The sequence below is a fragment of the Maylandia zebra genome, linkage group LG9, assembly GCF_041146795.1.
Source record: "Maylandia zebra isolate NMK-2024a linkage group LG9, Mzebra_GT3a, whole genome shotgun sequence".
In the NCBI taxonomy this organism is placed as follows: domain Eukaryota; kingdom Metazoa; phylum Chordata; class Actinopteri; order Cichliformes; family Cichlidae; genus Maylandia; species Maylandia zebra.
This window is the reverse complement of record NC_135175.1, coordinates 36164573-36190943: the sequence shown is the minus strand read 5'-3', so window position 1 is coordinate 36190943 and position 26371 is coordinate 36164573. Positions and strand designations below refer to the sequence as shown.

The 26371-nt window shown below is 45.7% G+C and overlaps 2 protein-coding genes across 2 annotated transcripts in view; both read right to left on the bottom strand.

The window, feature by feature from the left end:
* The window catches only part of cidea (cell death inducing DFFA like effector a), a 281200-nt gene that overhangs the window by 156712 nt on the left and 98117 nt on the right, over positions 1–26371 (bottom strand). The window lies entirely within an intron of this gene.
* Positions 1–26371, bottom strand: part of lyrm4b (LYR motif containing 4) — a 43529-nt gene that overhangs the window by 6557 nt on the left and 10601 nt on the right. Inside the window, exon 2 of the mRNA XM_014410921.4 lies at positions 23991–24111. Coding sequence (XP_014266407.1) covers positions 23991–24111 — 121 coding nt within the window. The remainder of the gene's footprint in view (positions 1–23990; positions 24112–26371) is intronic.

Genomic DNA, 26371 nt, shown 5'->3' with positions numbered 1-26371 from the left:
ACGAGAAGCCTGCAGTTAATCCACCATTCATAAACATTATACCTTTTTCTACAGAAAATGATTTTCATTTAGGAGGCTGTTGTTTGGGGTGATATTAAACAGCAGACAGATGGTGTGTGAGGCACATCCAAAAACTCCTTTACTGGGATCAACACTCTGAAAACAGAACCGAGTCTTCCTCATGTTTGCTGTTTAACTTTATAGTTCGGTTACCAAAAATAGACTTCTCAATCAATCGTGATCTCGGACACGGGATCTCGACAGCAAGTATGTGTGGTTTCCTTCTGCCTTTACAGACACCAGCTGCCGTCCTACCATGGTAAGTGGGCTGGGCATGTTTGCATTAACAACACCCAAAAATAATTTGGGATCTTGTACTATGCTGTATCCCTGGATGGTGGGCGGATGGTGAAACTGTGGAAATAGCTGCTAATCTTGGTGAAAATCCTCCACAGTGGTGTGCGGTTAAAAAAGAAATGCTGCCCTGAACAGCAGGAGACGGCAAAAATCGAAGTTAAAGAGCCGCTGAAAGTGGGAGGAAAGAGATGAAGCGACGGAGGGAAACCTGGAGGTGGCCAGCAGAGCAGCTCAGACACAGAAAATGAGGTTTTCTCCTGTGAGGGAGAGAAAACAGGGGAAGAGAGATGAAAAGACAGAGGGCCTCGGACGTCACGACGCTGTCAAACTGAAATTCACGGAGGCTTCCGAGTGCCGGAGAGGAAGAGATGGAGAGCGAGGGAAGCCGGAGGATGAGAGGTGTTCAGGTAGATAATAAACTGAGCATAAGGAGCGCTCCATGCTGTTTCAGACTTTCCATTTGTCAGGAGACGAGAGCAGAGCAGCAGGCAGCAAAAACACATTTAACTCTCTGAACATCAGCGCCTCGGATAAACATTTAGTCCTGAAAGTCACGCCGCGGGAGGAAAGAAAACAGAGCCACGGCCAAACCACCAATCTCCCCGATCAGGCTGCTGCAGTCTCTGCTGAAGCTCATTCAAGTTTCCTAGAGCTTATTTTTAGTGTTCAACATGTTCATTTTATCACATGCACAGTTTTAGCCTAAGAAAGTAACCAATGAACCACAGCAGGGACACTGCTGATGACACTAGCCAATGTCTGGATATGTAGTCCTGGTGCCCTTTGACCTCAAAGACCACAGACTTTATATCAAACATGGATGAAGCCACAGCGAACTACCTGCCCTTTCAAACCTCACCAGCAGGTGAGGAAAAGGTGCAGAGCAAGTTATCAGCTAACAGTTTGATTGGTAAGCTGAATAAACTCCTCTTTAAAGATGATGTCTCCACTGTGCCCGGGACTCTTCTTGGTACAGCGTGACTGAAGCACCAAACCCAGGAGGTGTCATGGAGGCATCTCATCTTTACTCGAACCACCTTTAGTCTGAATGGCCGAGGTCCTCACCCTGTCTGTAAAGGAGACCCCAGGAACCCTGAGGGGCGAGGCTTTCTCCCCTGATCTGACTGTGGTTGTCAGATAATCTCCTTCAGTTAACCCAAAGTCTGTGGGGACTGATCCACGTCTGTGCTCACTGGAGGTTCCAGCTTGGTTTGAATACACACAGAGATTTTTTCCCTTTAATTATTGTCTTTTGTTTTAAGCTGTTCATCCAGGGTCATGTGATTACTGAACCTCGCAGTCCTTTATGTAACCACAGCCTGACGGAGATCACCACATTTCCATCCTGACGGATTGCAGACAAAGTTCGGTTGAGCGAGTTCATCTTCTCCTACTTTCAAATGTCAGATGATGTAAAGAAATATAAGCACTTCACCGCTATTTACACGCGCCGATATTCAAAACACGCACGCACAAATATCTGCGTGGCAGGCGAGTTTTTTTCTGGCCGCACGGTTGCCACAGAAACAAAGACGTTAGGGTTCATTACTGTGTGAAATCTTTTGCATCAGATGATGTAAACTTCAGGTGCATCATGTACGGAGAGGTGAAGCCAGTCCGTCACCGCTTCCACACGACACGCCGAAGACGAAGGCGTTTAGATCAGACGAACGAAGACTGAAAGAGAGAAGAAGGAGCTCGAGACAATTAACGGGAGCGTCTTCCATCAAGTTCAAACTTTCATCTGCTTTCACTCCTCCCTCTCTGTGGCGCTCTCTCTCGCTGGGCTCTTTCAGGAGGTTTATCAGTTTACATAAACTTCATCGCCTGAAGCTCAGAACCAAAACACATACAGTTTACTCTGTTCAGCACTTTCCTTTTAAAACCTGTTATTTCTCCAGAGGAAGCCAGGCTGAGCTGGCCGGTTCCTCAGTGCACGTTACAAACATGCAGATTATCCGTGTGGCAGCTGTAAGCAGGCTGCATGCAGACTGGGGCCGCACCATTAACACCAATTTAATCTCGATCGGGATTTTGGATTCGCGCATTTCCCACTCCACCAACAGAATGCAAAAGCAAATGAAGCGCTAACTAAATCAGGGCCTGACCACACGCCTGCACGAGCCAATCACAGCTGTTCCCTGCAGGGTGCAGTGCGAGGTCTCCTGAACAAGAACGACACAAAGACAACAAAACTCAGATGTGTGGAATAGCAGAAGGCGAGGAGCTCGTTCCGGGAGCCGTGCAACATCAACTCAGTCGTCCATAAAACTGAGGCCGCGCATCCGTGTACCCATCCAGCTCACGGACACACCCAAGGCCAAGGATAAGCGTCCAGTAAAGGAAAACTTCCCGGACTAAACGCACGCCATCCCCTGGCTCAGAGGCAAAACCGGCACTGCACACTAAACATGGAGGGGCCAGCAGAGAGACACGCCCGGCCCTCAGTCACGTCCATCCTGCAGGAGGTTGGTTTTATCATTTATCCTTTCTTCTGTTGAGTTCACATCAACAACGAAGAGCACTTTTACTTTGACACAAAGATGTGATAAATATATAAAGAAGCACCTGATAAAATAAAGAGAAACATGAGTCGTGAGATCATGATGTTGAACTGTTGCTGTGACATTTCCTCTGAGATTCGAGCTCACTGTCACAGACCTGTGTCCCCTCTTCGTCTGATTGGCTTTTATCATCAGATATCTGCCTCTGAATGGCTCCTTCGTAACGTCACGCTGTTTAAAAAGTCGGTTTCTTGTCCTGACAGCAGCCACATCCTGGTCCTGTCCTCAGCCTCCAAAAACCTTCGTATGAACCTTTGTATCTGTGGGTTTTTGGCTGTTGGGAGTTTAGCTTCGACCAGCTGACTGTTGATGGTTTAGAGATGAAGATGGAGGTGTGAGCTGGTCTCGGTTGGGGTTGGTACCAGTTTGTTATGTGTCCGTGTAGACCAGCGTGGACCTGATGTGGATTAAAGCTCGTTTTATTTTTAGAATCTATCCAAAAAACCCTGAAAACTTTGAGACGAGCGTCTCACAGCGAAGTCCTGCGGTGGACACTCGAGATGAGGTTTAATGTTGGCGTTTTAAAGGCTGGGTGATGAGCGAGGGGAAGAAAAGAGCAGTTTCCACTTCTATTACAGCCAGAGGTGTCGCCCCCTGCTGGACTTTTTAAACGAGGCGCTCCTTCAGCGTCTCTCTCAGGCCTGGACGCTGTGTCCATGTTTTGAGCCGGCAGGAGCTCGGAGGCTCGCTCAACCAAAGCTTTAAATCTCCTGCACGCCGTCTCTGATCACTGCGGGCGGGGCTTCAGCGCCTTGCTCAAGGACACACCAGCACGGTGGGGCAGTGTTTCGAAGGTCGGCGGCTCTGAATCTGAAACAACCTGCAGCTTTGTTTTGTGCCGATCCAGCCAATCACATTCCTCCACTGTGATTCTTCCCTTTAACCCCTGTCGCCCTCATTTGTCCCTCCCTGCCTCCCTTAATTTCCCTTCTGCTGACCAGCTGAGTGTGTGTGTGTGTGTGTGTGTGTGTGTGTGTGTGTGTGTGTGTCTGCACTGTCAGATCCTCTTGTTTTGTTCCCCGTCTGTTTCAGTCTTTTCTTCTCCATCCTGCCGCCGTAACTCGCTGCTCTGTGTGCGAGATGCGAGCGACGGCGTGCTGGTGAAACGTCCCGTGTTCGTTTCCCACAGTGCCACAGTCTCCACGTCCTCGTTAAGCATTCATGAGTGTTTAGGAGCGCCGCAGGCCGTTTTCCCTGAACCCCCCCTTGTTTTAAGTCCTTTTTTATAAAGTTGGGAATAAAAGAAGAAAATTAATTTGTCAGAGGAATGAATCACTTTCTCACCCAAACACTGTGGAGGTGGGGTCCGCCTGCATCGACACAAAACATCAATTTTTAACTCTTTTGTGCCGTCTGCTCGGGGCGGATGGATATCCTCGATATCACCTGTGAATGATGTGACGTGTCGCGTGATCATCACAGGCCGTATGTGCACGTTTACGCCTGCAGGCTTACTGAACCCGCCCACATCACTCACATCAGACGCTGCTTCTTAATGCACACACAGCTACGTCCACTCCGTCTGTGTGGATGTTGCAGCAAATTCACAGTGAGGTCAGATCAGGCCTCGGTCAGCATGTTAAAGGTTAAAGGTCATGGCAGCGTGGCTCAAGTTTGCAGAGCTGCATCTGAAAAAAGCACAAGACTGCTGGAACAGACGAGACCAAACAGCTCACACAGCAGTGAGCACGATGATGAGTGGACCATGAGCTCCTCTGTATACCATCACGTGTGTCCCACAGCTGAAGCTCAGACCAGTCAGCAGGACTGGGATCCGAGCACAGGAGCAGATCTGCAACAGAACGGCTGAAGGAGGAGAGAATGGAGCTGCTGTGCAGAGCTCAGAGAGCTGTGCATGAACCAATGCTGCAAAGCTCAACGAGCTGAAGCAACGTAGTCTGTCCACAGTGATGACAGAGACTGAGAACATCACTGCTGAAGGAAGCTCTCTGAGCTGCTCGATCACGGGCTGGACTGCAGCGCCTCGCTTTAACATGGAAGTCTATGGGGACTGACTCACTGCTGGAGCCTCTAGTGGACGATAGAGGAACTGCGGTCATCTTTCAGGTGCAGAAATGCTGCTCGTCATTCTCCCCAAAACACAGAAAAATAATAAAAACGATTTCTAAAACCATCGCTAACGTTACAGCCCAACAAAAGTAAAATTACAGGTGAAATTGGCCAAAATGATGCACTTTGATTCTATTCAATTTGATATTTTATAAGAAATCAAAGACGCCGAGTGGCTCAGCGATGCTGTGTGAAAACAGGCTGCCATGACGGTACACCCCCAGACACTGATACTGCACCTCTGAACACACACACACACACACACACACACAGCTCATCCTGCGAGTTTTGAGCGCCAGACATCTTGAAAACAGACCAATGGGACGTCTTCGTTTACACTTCTCATTTACTGTCACTGTGTGGGTGACCTTGGAAATCCCCTTTACTCTAGGCTCCGCCCACCAGCTTTAACAAACGCTGGCATATCATCTTGTTAAGTGGCTGTAATAATACAAGAAGCCCCGCCCACTCAGCACATTTGCAACCAATTAGTCGTCACCGTTCAAGATCCGCCATCAAGAAATAACGGAAAAGATAAAGGACGAATTACACGACACAGGATTAAGCAGTGGCGTAAAGGCCTCACACACTCACACACACACACACACACACACACACACACACACACAGCAGGATGTTTCAGTTTGCCTTCATCTTTGTCTCGCTCTCTAATTAGTGCGCGTGTGTGTGTGTGTGTGTGTGTGTGTGTGTGTCTGTGTGTGTGTGGAGTTCCCTCGGTCTGTGCTGCGATCTCCTGTTTCAGTCCGTCACACCCAAACGACACAGAGAAGCAGAGGAGATGAAAGTGGGAGGAGGAGGAGGAAGAGGAGCTGGTATTAAATTGCGAGTGTCGTTACGCCTCCATTGTTCCTGCTCCTCCTCCTCTGTTCATCAGATCCGGGGAGGATACAAACGCCTGTTCATTCGTCCGTTTGAGCGACATCTCGACACGTCTGACAGAATCTGGACTGAAACCTAAAAACTTTCACTTATTTGGCCAAAGTCTGATTTCCCAGCAGGAAGCCTCACAGCTTCCAGCGCAGCAGCTCGCTAACAAGGCAGGCTCGGGCCGGGCCATTACCCTACACCGATTACTGTAAACACACAATTACATGTATACACGCTGATATCATGAAGCCTCATTAATCACACCTTCTCTGTCCTCCAATCAAAACTGACTCTCAGTCCAAGTTTGAAAAGTTTGATTTATGGAGACAAAGCGGGAGCTGCTGCTTTGTTTACATCAGACTAACCCGCTAACAAAGAAACCGGCAGCAGCACATCAAAGAGGCTGAGATTAAATTCATGTTTTTTTGAATGGAGTCTGGTGGAGAATAACAGATTCACGTCCCTGCCAGAAAACAGTCCAGTTATCCTGTTATGATTATGTCAGGTGTGTCTGGCAGGTCAGCCTGGGGGCGTGGCCTGTAGTTAACACCCACAGGTAAAACCCCACTTCAAACAAGCAGAATTATATCCTGAAAGATTTACACGGAAACAAAACCGTGATCACGTTTTGGTGCTCAAAGGATTAAAGTTAGCATTATTAGGGGCGTGGCCTCTGTGACTGACAGGTGGATGGTGACACAGGTGGTTGTAGCTGCTAGCTGTCTGCTAGCTTCACCTGAACTGGACCTCTGGACGTGTTTGTGCTGTAGGAGCCTTTTTAATGACATCATGTGACCAATAACATGGCTGCTGTGAGGTCACTGTAGTAACAGACTGCCCAAGGAGGCGGAGCTAAAATGTAGGCTTTAGTGCGAGGAACCAATAGCAATAGCTGTAAAAACTTTTTTAGTTTAATTAAGTGTTAAAGATATTCTTGTTTATCAAACTTGCAGAAACTGCATGAAAAAAATGCTGTTCAATAAGAAAACAGAGTGTTTGTTGTAATTGCACATGTGGACCAATCATGTTTAAGCGTGCAGTCAACCTCCCAGAAACCTGCGTCTGTGTCCATCATCAGCACCGCGGCTGTGATGTTCACACACGGGGAACAACAGCCGATCATTAGTGTCAGCGGGCTCGGCTTCTGTCATTAACTGCTGCAGAGGACACGCACACGCACACAAACACACGAACACACACACACGCATGCGCACACGCATGCGCACACGCACGCACACACACATACACACACACACACACACGCATGCGCACACACACACACGAACACACACGCACACACGCCCACACAGATCGATGTGCTGGGTGGAAAGCTGCTGAAGAGGAGACAAATGAAGGAAACACTCGAGAAACAAAACTGACGAGTCTCAATAAGCAGACGAGGCGAGTCCTCCAGCGAGAGGTTATGAAACGACAGAGCACTTCAGACCAACGCCGGAGAGGCCGAGCACGCGAGCAAACCTCCACCGGCAGCCACAGCGCCATGTTTTTAGGGTTTAATTGTCCCAAACGTCAGCGGGATCCTGGAGAGAGCAGGATTTCTTACACCTGGAGAAAACAAACAAAGCTTTATCACAATAAAAGCCTCCTGCTGAGCAGAGCTTTTAATGTGAAGCAGCACCAGCAGGAAGAAATGTAGGCTTGCATCAGTTTACACCGGCTGACATCACAAACCACCAAACTGGAGCCCGAGTGTGTGAAAGAATGAGCTCGTGTTTGAGTTAAACCTGCACCTAAACACCTCGTTTAAAGACGACCCGCTGACCCTGGGCAGGTCTGCCACAGCTCACCCTTTCCTCTTATTCACAGTCACAACATTAAAGATATTAATTGTAAATTAAAGTGTTTAAAAAGAGTCAAAAAATGAAATCTATCAACAGAAAGTGAGGAAAAAAAGCTTCGTTCAGACATGAGCGAACACGTAACCTCGTTCTTACAGCTGCTTCACCATTATTGCTATTATTATTATTATTATTATTATTATTGCTACTACTACTATTATTATTATTATTATTATTATTATTATTATTATTATTGCTACTACTACTACTACTATTATTATTATTATTATTGCTACTACTACTACTACTACTACTATTATTATTATTATACACCATTATTATTATTATTATTATTATTATTATTATTATTGCTACTACTACTACTACTACTACTATTATTATTATTATTATTATTATTATTATTATTATTGCTACTACTACTACTACTATTATTATTATTATTATACACCATTATTATTATTATTATTATTGCTACTACTACTACTACTATTATTATTATTATTATTATACACCATTATTATTATTATTATTATTGCTACTACTACTACTACTACTACTACTACTATTATTATTATTATACACCATTATTATTATTATTATTATTGCTACTACTACTACTACTACTACTATTATTATTATTATTATTATTATTATTATTATTATTATTATTGCTACTACTACTACTACTACTACTACTACTATTATTATTATTATTATACACCATTATTATTATTATTATTATTGCTACTACTACTACTACTACTACTACTATTATTATTATTATACACCATTATTATTATTATTATTATTGCTGCTACTACTACTACTACTACTACTACTACTACTACTACTATTATTATTATTATACACCATTATTATTATTATTATTATTGCTACTACTACTACTACTACTACTATTATTATTATTATACACCATTATTATTATTATTATTATTGCTACTACTATTATTATTATTATTATTGCTACTACTACTATTATTATTATTATTGCTACTACTACTACTACTACTACTACTACTACTACTACTACTACTACTATTATTATTATTATTATTGCTACTACTACTATTATTATTATTATTGCTACTACTACTACTACTACTACTACTACTACTACTACTACTACTACTACTATTATTATTATTATTATTGCTACTACTATTATTATTATTATTATTGCTACTACTACTATTATTATTATTATTGCTACTACTACTACTACTACTACTACTACTACTATTATTATTATTATTATTATTATTATTATTATTATTATTATTGCTACTACTACTACTACTACTACTACTACTATTATTATTATTATACACCATTATTATTATTATTATTATTGCTACTACTACTACTACTACTATTATTATTATTATTATTATTATTATTATTATTGCTACTACTACTACTACTATTATTATTATTATTATTGCTACTACTACTACTACTACTACTACTATTATTATTATTATTATTATTATTATTGCTACTACTACTACTACTATTATTATTATTATTATTGCTACTACTACTACTACTACTATTATTATTATTATTATTGCTACTACTACTACTACTATTATTATTATTATTATTATTGCTACTACTACTACTACTACTACTACTACTATTATTATTATTATACACCATTATTATTATTATTATTATTGCTACTACTACTACTACTACTATTATTATTATTATTATTATTATTATTATTATTGCTACTACTACTATTATTATTATTATTATTATTGCTACTACTACTACTACTACTACTATTATTATTATTATTATTGCTACTACTACTACTACTACTATTATTATTATTATTATTATTGCTACTACTACTACTATTATTATTATTATTATTATTATTATTGCTACTACTACTACTACTATTATTATTATTATTATTGCTACTACTACTACTACTACTACTATTATTATTATTATACACCATTATTATTATTATTGCTACTACTACTACTACTACTACTACTACTACTACTACTACTACTACTATTATTATTATTATACACCATTATTATTATTATTATTATTATTATTGCTACTACTACTACTACTACTATTATTATTATTATACACCATTATTATTATTATTATTATTATTATTATTATTATTATTATTATTATTATTATTATTACTACTACTACTACTACTACTACTATTATTATTATTATACACCATTATTATTATTATTATTATTGCTACTACTACTACTACTACTACTACTACTATTATTATTATACACCATTATTATTATTATTATTATTGCTACTACTACTATTATTATTATTATTATTATTATTATTATTATTATTATTGCTACTACTACTACTACTATTATTATTATTATACACCATTATTATTATTATTATTATTGCTACTACTACTACTACTATTATTATTATTATTATTATTATTATTATTATTATTATTATTATTATTATTATTATTATTATTATTATTATTATTATTATTATTATTATTATTGCTACTACTACTACTACTATTATTATTATTATACACCATTATTATTATTATTATTATTATTGCTGCTGCTACTACTACTACTACTACTACTACTACTACTACTACTACTATTACTATTATTACTATTACTATTATTACTATTACTATTATTATCATCATCATCATCATCATCATCATTATACACCATTACTGTGACTGTCAAAGTGTTCATCTGACATCAAACTCAATGGTTTAAGCGCTGCAGGCTCATTAGTGTCTGAGGCCTGTACTGCAGTTTGTACAGGTGACACCTTCTGCTAAGACTCCGCCCCCAGGTGGCGAACACCTTCACTAATATTTTCTTTGCAGACACTACATTTAACCTCCAAGCAACTACAGCTGGCAAGACTTCTGCGTGACGAGCTACAAGCCGGTGCCCGACCAATCCCAGCCTTTCGTCTTCAGCACTGAAGGAAACCCAGGAAGCACAAATGAAACAAACACTGAAGTAGAGTTTGACTCTGACCTCAGTTTGATTTACAGACCACCAAATCACAACAACAGGGGTTTGATACTGTGAGCTAATCACCCTGCACCAATGAGCAAGCACTCGGTGACAGCGGGAAGGAAAAGCTCCCTTTGAACAGGAAGAAAGCCCTGCAGAACCTGCCTGGTTCTGCATGACTCATGGTCATTCCTCCGTCACTGCTCCGAGCTGCTCATGAGCTGCTTCTCCAACCCAACATGGCGCCGCAGCCTTCGGGTTCAAGAGTTCGACCAGAGGATGAAGCTCGGCGGGCGTGCTATTAATGTGTCATTAAGGACAAACTGACGAACACGTGCAGCCATCACCTCCAACATCAGCACAAACACAACTCTTCCTCCTCCCTCATTCTTCCCATCGTCTCCCTGCATTCCTCCTCTTCCTCCTCTCGTTGCTCACTGTTGTCCTCACATCACATTGCCTTCTCCAGTCAATGAATTTCATCATGCAGCGTGTGTGTGTGTGTGTGTGTGTGTGTGTGTGTGTGTGTGTGTGTGTCTGTGTTGAGGAGGACGATGGAATATCATCATTGCATCAGCTCCAGATTTCCAAGAATAGAAGAAAGCAAACAAACAAAAGAAAGTACCAGAAAATATCCCAACAAGAGGAGGATGAGGGGGAGGTGCTAAAGCGATGTGCAGTCTCTCTGCAGTGTTCAGGGACGAAACGTGATGAGAAACATATCTACGAACATCTAACACGGCAAAGCAGCAGCACCGAAGCAGCTACAGAAATGATTCATGCTTAGAGGCCGGACCAGCAGCATCAACCACATCGTCACAGAAACACGCCCACTTTAAAAAGTTCCTGTTTACACACACCGTTACAGGGTGGGAGGCGGTGTAACAGTGGAAGTCATATTTAAAATTCAGAATTACATAATTAACATTTTTTAACCAATCGAGTTCTGACCATCTGGGTTCGGCGGTTTGATGAAAATGATGATGACTTGTTGGAAGTATGCGGACGCTGCTGTTGTGGTGAAGAGGGAGCTGAGCGTAAAAGCGAAGCTCTCAACTGGTCGATCTGCGTCCCTACCCTCACCTATGGCCACGAGCTGTGGGTAGTGACCGAAAGAGCGAGATCGCAGATACAAGCGGCAGAAATGAGCTTCCTCCGAAGGGTGGCTGGCCTCTCCCTTAGAGATAGGGTGAGAAGTTCGGCCATCGGGGAGGGGCTCAGAGTAGAGCAGCTGCTGCTCCACATCGAAAGGAGCCAGCTGAGGTGGTTTGGGCACAAGGATGCCCCCTGGGCGCCTCCTGGGTGAGGTGTTCCAGGCATGTCCCACCGGGAGGAGGCCCCGGGGCAGACCCAGGACACGCTGGAGAGATTATATCTCTCGGCTGGCCTGGGAACGCCTTGGTGTTCCCCCGGATAAGCTGGAGGAGGTGGCTGGGGAGAGGGAGGGGTGGGCTTCTCTGCTTGGGCTGCTGCCCCTGCGACCCGGCCTCGGATAAGCAGATGATGGATGGATGGATGGATAGATGGATGGGACGAGTGTGGAGGAACCGTCTACAGACAAAACCTGAGACGCTCCAGAATCCCTTCCATCTCTGGGCTCCTGCTGGTTGTTACAGGAAGTACTTCACTCTGTACTTCCTGTAACTCTGGCTCACACAGCAGCGCCCTGATGAAGCCGCTACAGTCGGACCTGTAAAGGACGGTGTGGCGGGGTAAAAACAAAGCTTCGTCTGCAGTACCATCCCACCAGCCCACCTCACGCTCCACCTTCCCATCGCCCAAACTGGGAGATCCTAATCTTTAATACCGGTCAGCATTCAGGCTGGTGTGATGGCTGCCAGCACCTAAGATTCATGGCGAATGTTGCTGAACACCAACAGATTTACATGATTATTGATTATTTTACTGTAGCAGAAGATTAAAACCACACATGATTCAAACAGCCCGAGCCCGGTCGAGTGTTCAGGCCGATCCTGCCCAGCGTGTTTTTAAGGATCCCGGAGGCTTCATGTGTGATTCGCCTTTTTATTTTGTTAAAGCTGCCCAGCTGCGTGTTGGCGGCTTCAGAGGGGAGCGAGGGTTTGAGTCTTTGAGGGCCTCGCTGCTCAGAAATCAATACTTCAGCTCTCTCTCTGTTTTTGGGGGAGTTGTGGGGCTGCCGATGATGTGAGGACCAAAGAGATGAGAGGGGAGCGAGATCTGAGGTTACACCGTTCAGCTCTCTCTGAGGCTGGATTTCACTTTTATCTTTGCATTCGTCACTTCTTCAGAGCGACTGAAATAAAGACTTTTCAGCTCCTGTTTGCAGGAGAAGCTCATCAGGACTTTGTTGTGCATCTCGAGTACATTCGGACCAAGCTCTACGCCGCTTTGTGTGCGTGACGTAAGCGTAGTTGATCTCCCAGAAACAACCTGAAATACTCCGAGGCTTTGACGTGTCGTCGACTTTTCTTCATCCTCGTCTTTAAATCGCTCCAGCGTCTCTTCACTGGGTCTTTTATTTTGAAGTGACAGGATTCTCTGTGCTGGTCTAGTGTTCGACTTCCTGTCCTCCCCAGCCGCTCTGAGCAGGCTGATGTGGCCGCCGTAAAGAAACAAAAACCCGTTTTCAGTGATGCAGCACTCAAGCATCACCTTTAACAGCCTCAAAATGTGGCGCCCCAGTCTCGTAGGTGACATCACCAGGTCACTATGGATACGCCCATCAGTCTACATCTCACATTTACGGTCCAATATATTAAACTCCATCGTTTAAAGTGACACTTTCTGGTTATTTCACTGTGACATGCAATGGTAGTGACGGTGCTGTGCATGAGGAAATGATGCCCAGCTCTCACTAACAGACACACGATGCAGCGTGTGAAAGGCTCGAGTCCCCTCTCAGCTGTGATAAATGCATAATTCAGCACATAAACTGCAGCTCCAGCTCTAATTAAGAGGTCTCCTTTGTAGATTTGCAGACCTGCCTCCTCTACAGCGTCTGTGTGATGTTCGCTGAGGCTGAGAAAGAGGAGGAGGAGGAAGAGGAGAGCGAGGAAAACCTGTCTGCTTTCATCCACCTGAGCTACTCCCTCCTCTTTTTAATAGAGTTTGCTCTGCAGTGTGTGTGTGTGTGTGTGTGTGTGTGTGTGTGTGTGTGTGTGTGTGTGTGTGTGTGTGTGTGTGTGTGTGTGTCTAAAGCTAGGTAAAGCTATCAGGACCTGTGGGGGCAGCCGGGTGTAAAGAAGCAATAAAGGTGTGGGATTTCTCTGGGATGGAGGGAGGAAGGCCGCGGATTTTCACCGATCAAAATGTGGAGGAAGAGCAAGAGAGGAAACGGGGGGATAGCGAGGTGAAGAGGAGGAGGAGGTGACGCAGGCTTTCACGCAGGGTGTTGCCCTACTTTTCAGTTCAGCTACTGTCTGGCTCAGGCTTTCCCAAAATCTCTGGTCCCCCGTCAGTGCGTCAGAAAGAGCTCTGAGGGGAGCGCAGGACTGATCTCCTGCATCGGGAAACACTTCACTGGTCCTGCTTGAAGTTATTTAAAACCTCATCTCTAACATGGCTGACTCTGGAGGGAACAGCAGCACAGATGCTGGATGTTGTTCATAAACTCTGATCACTGGTATCCCCACAAACCTGAAACCGAGCAGAGATTTTCATGCATATGAAACTTCCTGAAAATCCTCAGATACACGAATCCAACACGTTCCTGCTTCTGTCGACACACTTGGTTCCAAACACTTTGCATCCTGTCCTCCTCGAGTGGCTGCTCAGTGAAGACATACATGCGATATCCTCATCTTTAGATGCAGCGTGACTTTGTCTGATTTCTATTGTGAATAAATGCCCATAAATCTGCTCACAACTAGAAATAAAAGCTTTCTTTGAGTCTTAGAACCAGTTTGAGGACTTTTAGCCGAGTTGGTTTCGGTCACATTTCATCCATTTCTGGCTCTCGTGCGGCTGGAGCTCATCCAGCTGTCATGAAACTCTCACAGCACACCTGGGTGTGGGGCTCACTAGGTTAACATGCTGACTTCCAAGAAGCCGGAGACTCTGCTCAGCCTCCCTGTTTACTCCAGAGTGCTGATTGAACCTTGAATTCAGAAGACGCCGTTCGACCCGGCTGAGATCAGCTCTCTACCTTCACAGGTCTTCTGGAGGGTCGTGAGTCTGAGCATCCGCCTCCGTGTGGTTCATCTTCATGTTTTGGAAAAGGCTAACATGGTGGTTACAGCAGGATAACGTTATATGCAATCAAGCCCGTGTATAAGTGTGAGCTGTGGGCGGTGCTTGGCACAAAGTAGACCAATGCTGAGGAGCGTGTCTTTTTCAGCGACCTCAGAGTTCTCTGGCAGGAAACTCTGGAGCCTCTGTGAGGAAGGGTGCTTGCTCCAAGTAAATACCTCACGATGACAGGAAGGTAGAGCACGCGGGTGGCTGCTCTGCATCTACAGTGATCTGTACTGGACTGCTGTGCTGGAAACAGAGCAGCAGGTAAAGTTTTGGCAGGAGCTAAATGGTCACGAGGTGGACCAAAGCCAAAGCGGCTGTGCTCAGCCTTGGCTCGAACGTGACAAATGTAAATGACCACGGCAGACCCGATGACATTTTCAAGCTTTTCAGCACGCACTTCACTTTAGCAAACACAGGGCCCATTACAGTATTTAAGATTGCTGCGCATGACTGCAGATGCTGTGTAGGTGCGTCCACCGTCCCTGCACGGCATCACAGACCGTGCCCGCCACAACGGCGTTTTAACACGATCCACAAAGAGTTCAGGCGACGAGTCTTTGTTACCTCACTCACCATCTAAGGTCCAACATCTTCACTGGTAACCAACCCCTCACGCTGTGATCTCTAGAAACCCACGTAGCACTTTGTGGGTTGGACTTTCTGAAGTTCGTCAGCCAGAGTGACGACTTTGTTTGTCATATTCTGATAGGACAGAGTTAGCCAAAAATAACACCAGCCTGTTAGCCTATTTGATAACAAACGTTTTCAGGATGTTCGAGTGAATAAAACTCCTCTTAAAAAATGACCAGGACCACATCGGTGGGGAAAAAGCCGGACTGTGATGGTGTCTTTGTGTAAACTGGACCTGCTAACAGCCACATTTAGCACAAGTTTAACAGGGACAATAATAAAGGGGCCGTAAAACCAAAATCAACTAAACTAACAAGAAAATAATTTGTTTGCTTGCTTCCCCCTGAAGAAAATCCATAACCACTGACCACATAAATCACACACATGCAAACATGCCTACAATAAGGCAGCCGAGAGGAAATAATCCAGTTTAATACCGTTTCAGGCAGTATGAAAGCCTCAGATTGGAGGAAACGGGATATGAACTCAGGTGGGAGATAAATCTCTACAACAGATCTGGATGTGACTGAAGATACGAGCCGAAGCAGAAATGTTCACGTGTGTTCAGGCCGGAGATAATTCGGCCGACATGGTTAATCTTCAGAGGAGACCAGATGTCTCGTGGCGAATATCGCACAGCAAACAGCAGCTGCTCGCCATAAAACGTACAGTTACTCCATCGATCTCTCCACAGAACGATTTAAACTGCAGAAACTACGAGTTCAGGACTTACTGCGCTTTTATTGGGATTCCTGCAGAGAAGCTGCACCAACAGGTCAAAATGTCTCTTTATTAAAGTCAGTGGCAGGTTTCTTCTTCTATAAACACAAGTGTCTTTAAAATGAACTTCCTCTTTCTGAAAGTAAAGCTTCCTACATGTTCCTGGAAGTCTTTAAACCTGACAAAATTCAGGCTGTCAGGGTTAAACGCGACCCGTCTCCCCCGTATCGTTCTATCAAACAGTTCCAGCCCGGCTCCTACGACCTCCACCCGCTTCCACACATCCATAATTCAGGGTCAACGGGGGGTTGGAGCCTATTCCAGCTGCCACAGGGCAGGACAGCCTCCACCTACCCACTCTAATCTCACCTGCATGTTTGCATGGAAGATCGCAGATCTGCACAATTTTGTGTTCAGGTTATTATTAAACAAACATAATCGAGGTAAAAGATAAGATAAGATAAGATAAGCTTTATTAGTCCCACACGTGGGAAATTTGTTTTGTCACAGCAGGAAGTGGACAGTGCAAAAGTTATGAGGCAAAAATTAGAATACAATAAGAATAAATACAGTACACAGCTGTACAGAATAGAATAAAATAAAATACTATATACAGTAGAATAAAATAAAATAAATATACAATAAGATAAAAATAGAATACAAATACAAATACTATATACAACTGAGTAAAAATACAACGATGACAGAAAGGATTATTGCACTTAGTATTATTAGTATTAGTATTATAAAAGGGTCCAATTATAACCCTTTAAACCTAAACTGCATCCCTGCCAGGTGGGGGCGTGCTCAGTTCAGCTCACATTTATTCATGTTTCAGTTAAAACACATGTCTGTGTCAGCCATAAGTCATGTGACGTCTCTGTAAGCTTTCAATCAGTCACACTAAAGAGCTCGCCCCCTGCTGGTCACTGCAAAGACTGCAGGCTCAGTCCATCGTTGATATACAGTCTGTGGCCTCAGCTGCGATGCTCTGGATGCAGATGTGTCACAGCAGCTGGAGGGTCGGCAGGGCTTTTATGCCTCCATGGTCGCAGAGCTGTTTAAATATTAGCACGGCCGTCCCAGAGAGGGATTTCAATCTGCCTGCAGCTGAATACGAGCAGACCGGAGAGGCGACTGAACCCCCACGTCCATCGAACGCTGAGATAAGTCCTCCGCGTGTTTGTTAAACGGCGAGAACGGGCTCATTGAGATTCTGTCCGACCCCCAAGAGCCGTAATGGGCCCCCGGAAGCCCCCCCCCCCCACCACAACACCCCCACCAAGACCTGGCAGGTATAACTCACCGCTCGCTGTGGCATTTAATCTCAATTGAGCCAAAATGGCCGAAGGCGGCATGACACTGCGGTGACATTAAGCAGCAGCAATCGTTGAGAAATGGCTCTTCTGAGGCCGCCGCTCACACACACTCTCTCACACACACACACACTCTCTCACACACACACACACTCTCTCACACACACACACACTCTCTCACACACACACACACTCTCTCACACACACACGATGACAGAGTGAGGCCACAACATTAACAAGTCCTACAAGCAGAGAATTACTACTTCCATATTTCTATAACTGTGTGTAAATCACACACATCAAAGATGGCGCTGCATCCATCTATGACACACCCGTCAGTGTGACTGAATCGTGTTACTAGCTGTGACGTGTGTGTTTGGCCTCACTGCTTCCTCTCCTGAATCCGCCTGGTGTGTGGTGGCGTTTCAGACGCTGTTCTGGTGACTGCAGAGCAGCAAACCCGTCACACGAGCCTCACATCGGCTGATTTCAGTTTAACATTAACATACAACAGAATCACTGGTGTCGCCTGAAACCATGGTGGACGTCCATCAGGATGTATAAATACTCAAGAACCTTCACCTGTCGCCTTCCTGCTCCAGGAGACAAACTGATTTCTTCGATGGAGCCAAAACGAAGAAAGTAAACTCAAAGTAAAATAACTAGAAAAGTATTTCTGAGCGAGCATGAAGACAAACCTTCAAATATTTGGGACGGCGCCATCTTCCATTTACAGTCACCAAGACTTCCTGAACGATCTGTTTCTATAGTAACCTCACAGCAGCCATATTATTGGTCACATGATGTCATTTAAAAAAGCTCCAAAAGGCTCCAACAGTTCAGGTGAAGCTAGCAGCTACAGCCACCTGTGTACCCATGCACCTGTCAGTCACAGAGGCCACGCCCCTAATAATGCAAACTTTAGGCCTTAATACGATTCAGACGATTTACCTGCAGAGCTGTAAACATGTTTGTGTCTGTGGGGCCCGACTCAGAGCCGAGCCTCTGATCGACCGTTTGTAGCAACATGAGCTCCAACCAGCTGCAGTGTTACTGTGACGACGTCCAGCCAATCACAACGCAAAGGAAGTGTGATGCCTGAAATGTTCACTCTCTGTTGGTTACAGTAGAAAATGCTGAGGTCACATGAAGGCCCTGTTCATGCTAAGCACCCCTCACCTCCTGAATGCTTGCATTCAGCTGCTGCACTCGCATTCAACACTGCTTTAGTTTCTCTGCACAGACAGAGGCGGCTCTGCAGCTGCAATCCATCATCTTTACTCCCTAACTAACTTACAAAGGCCCAAACACACACACAGGCATGCACACACACACACACACGCACACAAAGACAATTAAGAACAAACTCCAGTTTTTGAGCGTATGCACACAATCAGCGCTGCAGAGTCACAGAAGTACGCCCACATGCGGCAGATGAATCCACACTGTACGCCCACACATGAATATAAACACAAACAACAAAAAATAAACAGACAGCGAGCGGAGTGGCGATGAGGGACGAGCGCGGCTCGAAGCCCGGCTGCAGAGCCGCTCGCTTCAACCTCACTGAGCTGCTTCAGTGAGCGGCACGTAACGAAGGAGGAGCGAGGTCACCGGGTCAGCAGGAGAGGAGAGGCGGAGCCAGAGCGACACCTCGCTCTGACCCGTTACAGGGCGATGCTCAAACTGCAACATTCACGTCTAAACTCATCCCCGTGAGCAGAAGGTGGAGCTTCAGCTCGTCCCCGAGCTGCGAGGCAGTGCTGTTTGTTCAAACTGCAGGAGGGGCTCCGGGTCGCAGCCTCAGTGAGGCCAGTACGGCACATTTTCACCACAACTAACAGCTTTAGTGTCAAACCTGACCCTGAGAGCCGGGGGGCGGTGCCCAAACCTGACAGGAAATAAAGCCTCTTCCACAGGTTTCATGCTCTGGTTGTGTGGATGGCCCTCTAAACCAGTCACACTTCAGTCTGCAGCGTTCTTCATTCGCTGGCCAAAGCCACGCTAACGTCGCCCGTTGTTGTTGGAATATTTCACATGAGGGGCTCCAGCTCTACCTCCACCCTCGAGCAGAGGAAGCCTCTCAGGGACACACCTGGCTGCAGGTGTTTGAGCACTGACGGCACGCTACCAGCTGGGCGACTTTTAAACCTGCCACGGGCATGTGACGGGGTTACTGCTTCCTGTTGCACGCTGGGTATGGTAATGAGGGGTGGGAGCACATGTAGCCCGGGGTTGTTATGAAAGGTATTTGACTGTTTGCATTTACCTGTTGTTTTCTCCTTCGGTCTGACTATCAGAGAATGAATAATGAACACGAGGCGCGATGCTTTAAAGGGACTCAGCTTATTATTCATTGTCAGCCGAGGCAAGATGTTTGTGCCCCCACCCGCTCCGCCTCTTATATAACACACTGTACGGATGTGTGCACAGGGGAGGGGCCAGCCTGGATGAAGCACACAGGCTCCTCCACCAGGAGCCGGGATGGATTCTTCCAGAAGCCTGAAGTACTGCAACAGGAGCATTCCTGCTCTGATGCACTTAATCTGTGAGTCAGTGTGGGCGGATGCAGAGGACACACGCACACACACACGCACACACACGCACGCTGTAGTGAAATGGGAACATAAAACACTCTGCGCTCCGGGTCCGCCCAGCCAATCGGAGCGCGCTGATGCGTACGCTGTATGTCAAAGCTGTCGCCGTTTCCTGCAGAACGCTGTGCTGACGCCGGCGTTTGTGGATGTGTGAAAACTGGCTGCAGCCTTTAATCTCACAGAGGATGAAACACTACACAGAGAGAGACGGGCGTTGGTGTGAACCTCCAGAAAACCATAAATGTACATTTTTGGAAGTTGTGACGTGTCTAACGGGCCTCAGTTCTACCTGTTCAGGTGCTCAGACCTCCAAGCCTTCACCACTCAAGTAAATAAAGTTCACTCTGAAGCGTGAAACACATCGACACGGTTAATAACTGTGGGTGAACAAAGGTGGAGGTCTTACTCCGTGTGCAGAGCAAGCTCCACGTGGAGGCGGGTAGATGGAGCTCTACAAGCTTCTGTCACAGCTCAGCTTCTTTCCTGCAACCTCGAACGTGTCGTCGGCTCATTTTACCTCCATGACTCCACCTCACAGCTTTACTCCAGGAGCTGGTTGCACTACAACCATCCAACCTTACATCACCTGTTCATCCATCCATCCCTCCATCCCTGCATCCATCCATCTGGAAGTTTGGGTCAAAGAGGCAGCAGTCTAAGCAGACGTCACTGAGTCGATCCAAAGCGAAACAGGAAGTAATGTCTTCAGCTTCTGCCCTGGAATGCCTCGCCTGGGAGAGGTGGTGGTGAGCGGGTCCTCAATCAAATGTTCTCTGAACTCTGAGGTGAGGAGTGAAGACCGTGGCCGGCTGACATGTGAGCGGTAAATACACGACAGGGTAACATACGTGACGGGCGCCACACGGAGCACGCGAACGAGGCTGCGGCCTCACGGCGCTGCGACACGTCAGCGTGCAGCCTTTGTAATTCATCATTTCTGATTTGCAGCAGGCGTGAAGGATCCGAGCAGCAAACAAAGCGTGCAGTCAGCACAGAGCCTGGCTGCAGAGCGGTCTAACTCGATAACAACCAAGCAGACGAGTCAGCGAGGAAATAAAGAGATGCTCTGGAGTGGACATCAAGCCGTGAAAATGACCTGAGAAAGAAGCAGAACGGCAAGAAAAGCCAGCAAAGAACTTTCTCTGCGTTTCTGCTCACTCAGTTTAGTGACGTTTGCTGGGAAGTTTCTGATTCACACTAAACAAGAAGACTGAAGGTCATGTGACCCTACAAATGTTCCTATTTAAGGTGTTTTAACCATGAAGCACGTTCCTCTGCGACTAAATGTTAGCCTAACTCACAAACTAACCATAATAATAAGAAAACCACAGCGACTCAACCACCGCGTAAGGTAAGGGGCGGGGCCACACAGTGAATCAAACCCCCTCTGGCACCAACATCAGCACACAAACCAGCAGCTGAGCAGCTCCTGCAGGCGCAGCATGGCGGTGGCTCAGTACTTCTGACCATCTGACTTCTACCGTGACAGCGACGTGCGATTCCTCAGCGCCATCTTGGCAACACAAACTGGATGTGATGGGGCGGGGAAGATGTGACGGTGAAACCGGTCTATCGACTCACCCACAAACCCATCAGGACCTTTTACAGACGTCAGAGCCAAACTTCACCCATAAACTTCTGCAGGGCTGGAAGTCTATCGCCCCCTGCTGGCCTTCAAACACACTTCAGCCCTGGTGTTGTGTTTTTTACTGTAAATTCTACATCCAGATACTCGCTGTTAGCACGGCTGTTAGCACGGCTGTTAGCACGGCTGTTAGCACGCCTGTTAGCGGTAATACTTAGAGGGAGGTGCTCCACCTGTCAGCGCCAGTTAGCCTCAGGTAGCAGCTAAAAATCACAGGTACGAACAACTTGTTTAACCAACTGCTGACGATGAGCGAGAGCAGCAACAACACGTCCCCGTCTTCAGAATGTGTGAACACGTGTGTGTGTGTGTGTTCCTGTCTAGCTATCTTTGTGAGGACCGAAATCTGCATTCTACTAGTGAGAACCAACAGTCCCTTGTGAGGACACACTCACGGTCCCCACAAGTTTGAAGGAATGTTTGAGGCTCAAAATGTGGTTTTAGTGTCAGGGTTACAATTAGGTTATGGTTAGGGTCAGGGGTCAGGGAAAGCATTGTGTCAATGAAGGTCCTCACTAAGATACCTGAACAAGCTGTGTGTGTGTGTGTGTGTGTGTGTGTGTGTGTGTGTGTGTGTGTGTGTGTGTGTGTGTGTGTGTGTGTGTGTGAGTGAGAGAGAGAGGCAGACGCTCGGTCATCCATGGGGATTGGCTGAGAGGCTGCTGATGCATTAAAGGAACAAAGTGACCAACAGTGAGGTGATTAGTCCTGACCTGCCAAGGTAATGTGTGTGTGTGTGTGTGTGTGTGTGTGTGTGTGTGTGTGTGTGTGTGTGTGTGGGGGGGACAGGTGGTGAGTCGGTAAGCAGGTGTTCATCTGCATTCTAGTTAACCTGGTTAACCTGAGAGTGTGAGAGTGATGGTGCAGGGCTCAGGGTGGAGCTGATCACTGATCAATATTAACGCGTTCGGCTCGTTATTCCATGAATGCATCAACTTCATGATGACATTGAGGATAACCTGCCTCACACTGGGTTCATGTCAGCACCTGCTCACAGCTCTAAAGCTTCAGAGAGGAAGAAGAAAAACATCATCATGTAACAAACAGCTGCTGCAGATCAGCATCCTCTGATCCTGCCTCTGCTCTTCATTTCACTGTTACTTCATATTTTGACCTGTGGATCTAAGATAAGATAAGATAGAACTTTATTAATCCCTCGGGTGGGTTCCTCTGGGAAATTCGACTTCCAAAAAAAGCACAGCAACGACAGAAGTTACAGAATATATATATATATATATATACACACACACACACACACACACACACACACACACACACACATATAAATACAGAGACAAATATAAATAAAATATACAAAGGGGATAAATAGAATAAATAGGAATAAAAAATAAAAATACAAGTGAATTGCACATTTCAAGTATTGAGTCTATTGCACTGTTGACTATTTACAAAAGTATTGCACAAGGTATTGTACAGTGAGGTGAAGAGGCACTACAGCTTAGTTGTTCCCCCCTCCTTTGTCCTCCTGTTTCCCCTCCCTCTCCCCTCCAGAGAGGAGTTAAACAGTTTGATGGCGTGTGGGACAAAGGAGTTTTTAAGTCTGTTAGTTCTTGTCTTTGGGAGAAGCAATTAGACCCATTTCTGTAATATACTCACATATCTATATTATTGCTAATATATATTGTAATATATCTATATCACTAAAGCACTTCTGGATGGATGCAAACTGCATTTCGTTGCCCTGTACCTGTGCATGTGCAATGACAATAAAGTTGAATTCTATTCTATTCTAATCATTTTTCTCACTGTATTTATTTTGATTTCAGTTAAATTTTTTCCAGGCAGTTTTTATTATATTGAGTTACAAACTCTTCCACTGCTGTTATAACTTTAACTGCTGGAACAAAAATGATCCCCCAGCTCGGTTCATCCTCAGAGCTGAACAAACACTGAGAGGGAAACTGCTCGATGATCTCACTTCCTCTTAACTTTTCCTTTCACCCGGTGTTTTAGTGTCAGTGTGGAGGGCACGATCACAGGCAGGTCCTCACAACAACAGCAGTACAAACCTGTGTGTGTGTGTGTGTGTGTGTGTGTGTGTGTGTGTGTGTGTGTGTGTGTGTGTGTGTGTGTGTGTGTGTGTGTGTGTGTGTGTGTGTGTGTGTGTCACACCTGTCTCTGTATCAGTGCCAGAGTCTGCCATCCCTCCTCCATCAGTCTCTCCACAGCCTTTGGATCCTCTACATTTCTGTTGGCCTTGAAGGCATCACGGACACGCCGTAGTGCATAGTTTCTGTAACACACACACACAGAGCTTAGTTTCATTCATCGCGTCTGCAGGAAACGACAGTGGCACTGAGCAGTAAACAGAAACGTTTGTGCAGCTGAGACGGTGAAAGCCTCGGAGGACTTTCTGAAACCTGAACAACAGCACAGGAGGGACCTGCAGACGAGCGACGACAAACAAACAAATAAAAAAGACAAATTAGTGCACATGACAAAGCTGCAGGCAGCGCGCTGAGAGCAAACAGCAACAACAGAGCGGAAAACCAGCAAAACAGAAGAACCTCAACATCAGAGACCAGCAGGTCCAGAGTCCTGACCACCCAACAGGACAGCTGTGGAGACACAGATCGTCCCTCCACAGGCCTGAACCCACGACCCTCTCAGCAACCAGGCGGGACACCTCGTCTCCAGGGTCAGTGCTACAGTGTATCATGAAGTAATAAAGCCTCCATCAGCTCTGCTCTCAAAATGACCCCAAAACCACCCAGCGTCCAGATGTTGGATTGGATGGTGTCCTACCAAACATCTGGAGGACGTGCAGTCCATCCAGCTTTGGTCTCTTCAGGAAGCACCACGAAGAAAGTGACTAACAGAGACGTCCGAGTTTTCTAAACTTCAGGAGTGGCTGAAGTGACCAATGAGAGCGTAGGATACTGATGACACGCAACCTCCCGTCACAAAGTGATGTGGAGTCCCTTCACATCCACCGGACCACCGCGTCCTGTCTTAGTGAAGCATCATCCCGGGAATACGGCGTTCCAGCTCGGACACAGCCGGAGCCGATCGCATCGACACGAGTCGTGCTGCACAGCAGGAAGTGGTACGAGTAAATACAAGGAATTTTTCAAAATAAAAGGTGTCCAAATCAAAGCTCCTCTTTTGAAACTCTGGAAATGGAAAATAAATCAGACGTCAGCTCACGTTTTGAACACGTTTATTTCAGAGCGCGCGGCTGCACGCTGGTGTGGCGTCCATGTTTGGCTGTGAGGATGAACATCATCAGAAAAGCTTCTCAGTGGGGACAGAAGCTCTTCAGGAGGAATTTCTGCTGAAACTTCCCGATCTTTTTCATTTCCTACATAAATCCTTCCTCTGCTTTATTCCCTGTCATGGCTCCCTCTGCCTCCCTTTGCTTTTATGGCGAGCTTCCCACTCCACCTTCGAGTGTGGCTGTTTGCAGCAGCCATAAACAGATTTGCTTCCCTCTGTGGTCGAACAACATCGTTATTTTCTAGCATTCGGCCATAAAATCCAGCTTTAGGGCCGGTTACTCTGGGAGCGCTCTCACATCTCAGGGGTCTCAAAACGTCAAAACGGCGCGGCGTTAACGAGAGCGGGGGTGGAAGTTTGATTTCCACGATGACACCTTTTCTACAAGAAGCATTTGAACAAACACGGAGTTTATCAGAAGTGAAACTGAGGTACTTAAATCTCTGTTTACAGTGACATCGACCTGACAGCCCCTCGTTTCTCGGGCCAGACAGCCCGATGCACTCGGCGGACTGTCGGCTGTAAAGGCTGCAGGCTGTGTTTGCAGCCGGAGGGCGGCGGGACTCCACGCCACGCTTCCCTGACCTGCGCTGATTTGATTTCCTGCAGATTCTCACAAGAAAACACGAGAGCTGCAGAACGTCCAGAGAGCGCCGCGATCGATAAACCGATGCTCGCTGAGATGAGACGTCAGTGTGAGAGACCGCAGACGACTGTGTGTGTGTGTCGCTCTGACAGCTCTGATTACGTGTGTGCACCAGCCTTCATCGTCTTCATCGTCTTCGTGTATTTATTGATGTTTTTTAGATACTTTTGTTCAAAGACTTTAAACTTCATCACCGTTTATTCAGATGTGCTGAGAGGCAGACGGGCTTCTACCAACAAACTCAAAGTCTCCAGTTTGTATCACTGCATCGACGATAATCACACACAAACGACGTGTTCGAACCCGACTTTGAAAAACCGCCGTCATTTCACTGAATGTAGAAAAAGCTGAGCCAGAGGTACGGACGTCTCTCAGAGTTTGGACTGCTGTGACGTTTTGGTTCGAGCATCGCCGTCCACCTGAGTTCTGGCTCTGCCTCGCGGCCTCCTGATAGGATCCTAACCGGATGCCCTCACCACCTCCCCCGTCCCCTCTGGACGTGGAGGAGCTGTGGCTCCGAGTCCATCACAGAGGCCCATCAGCCGCTTGCATCAGTGATTTCATTCTTTCGGTCACTGCACAGAGTTATTTCCTGTTTTCTAATCATTGGTTCTTGTGTTGCTTTCACTTC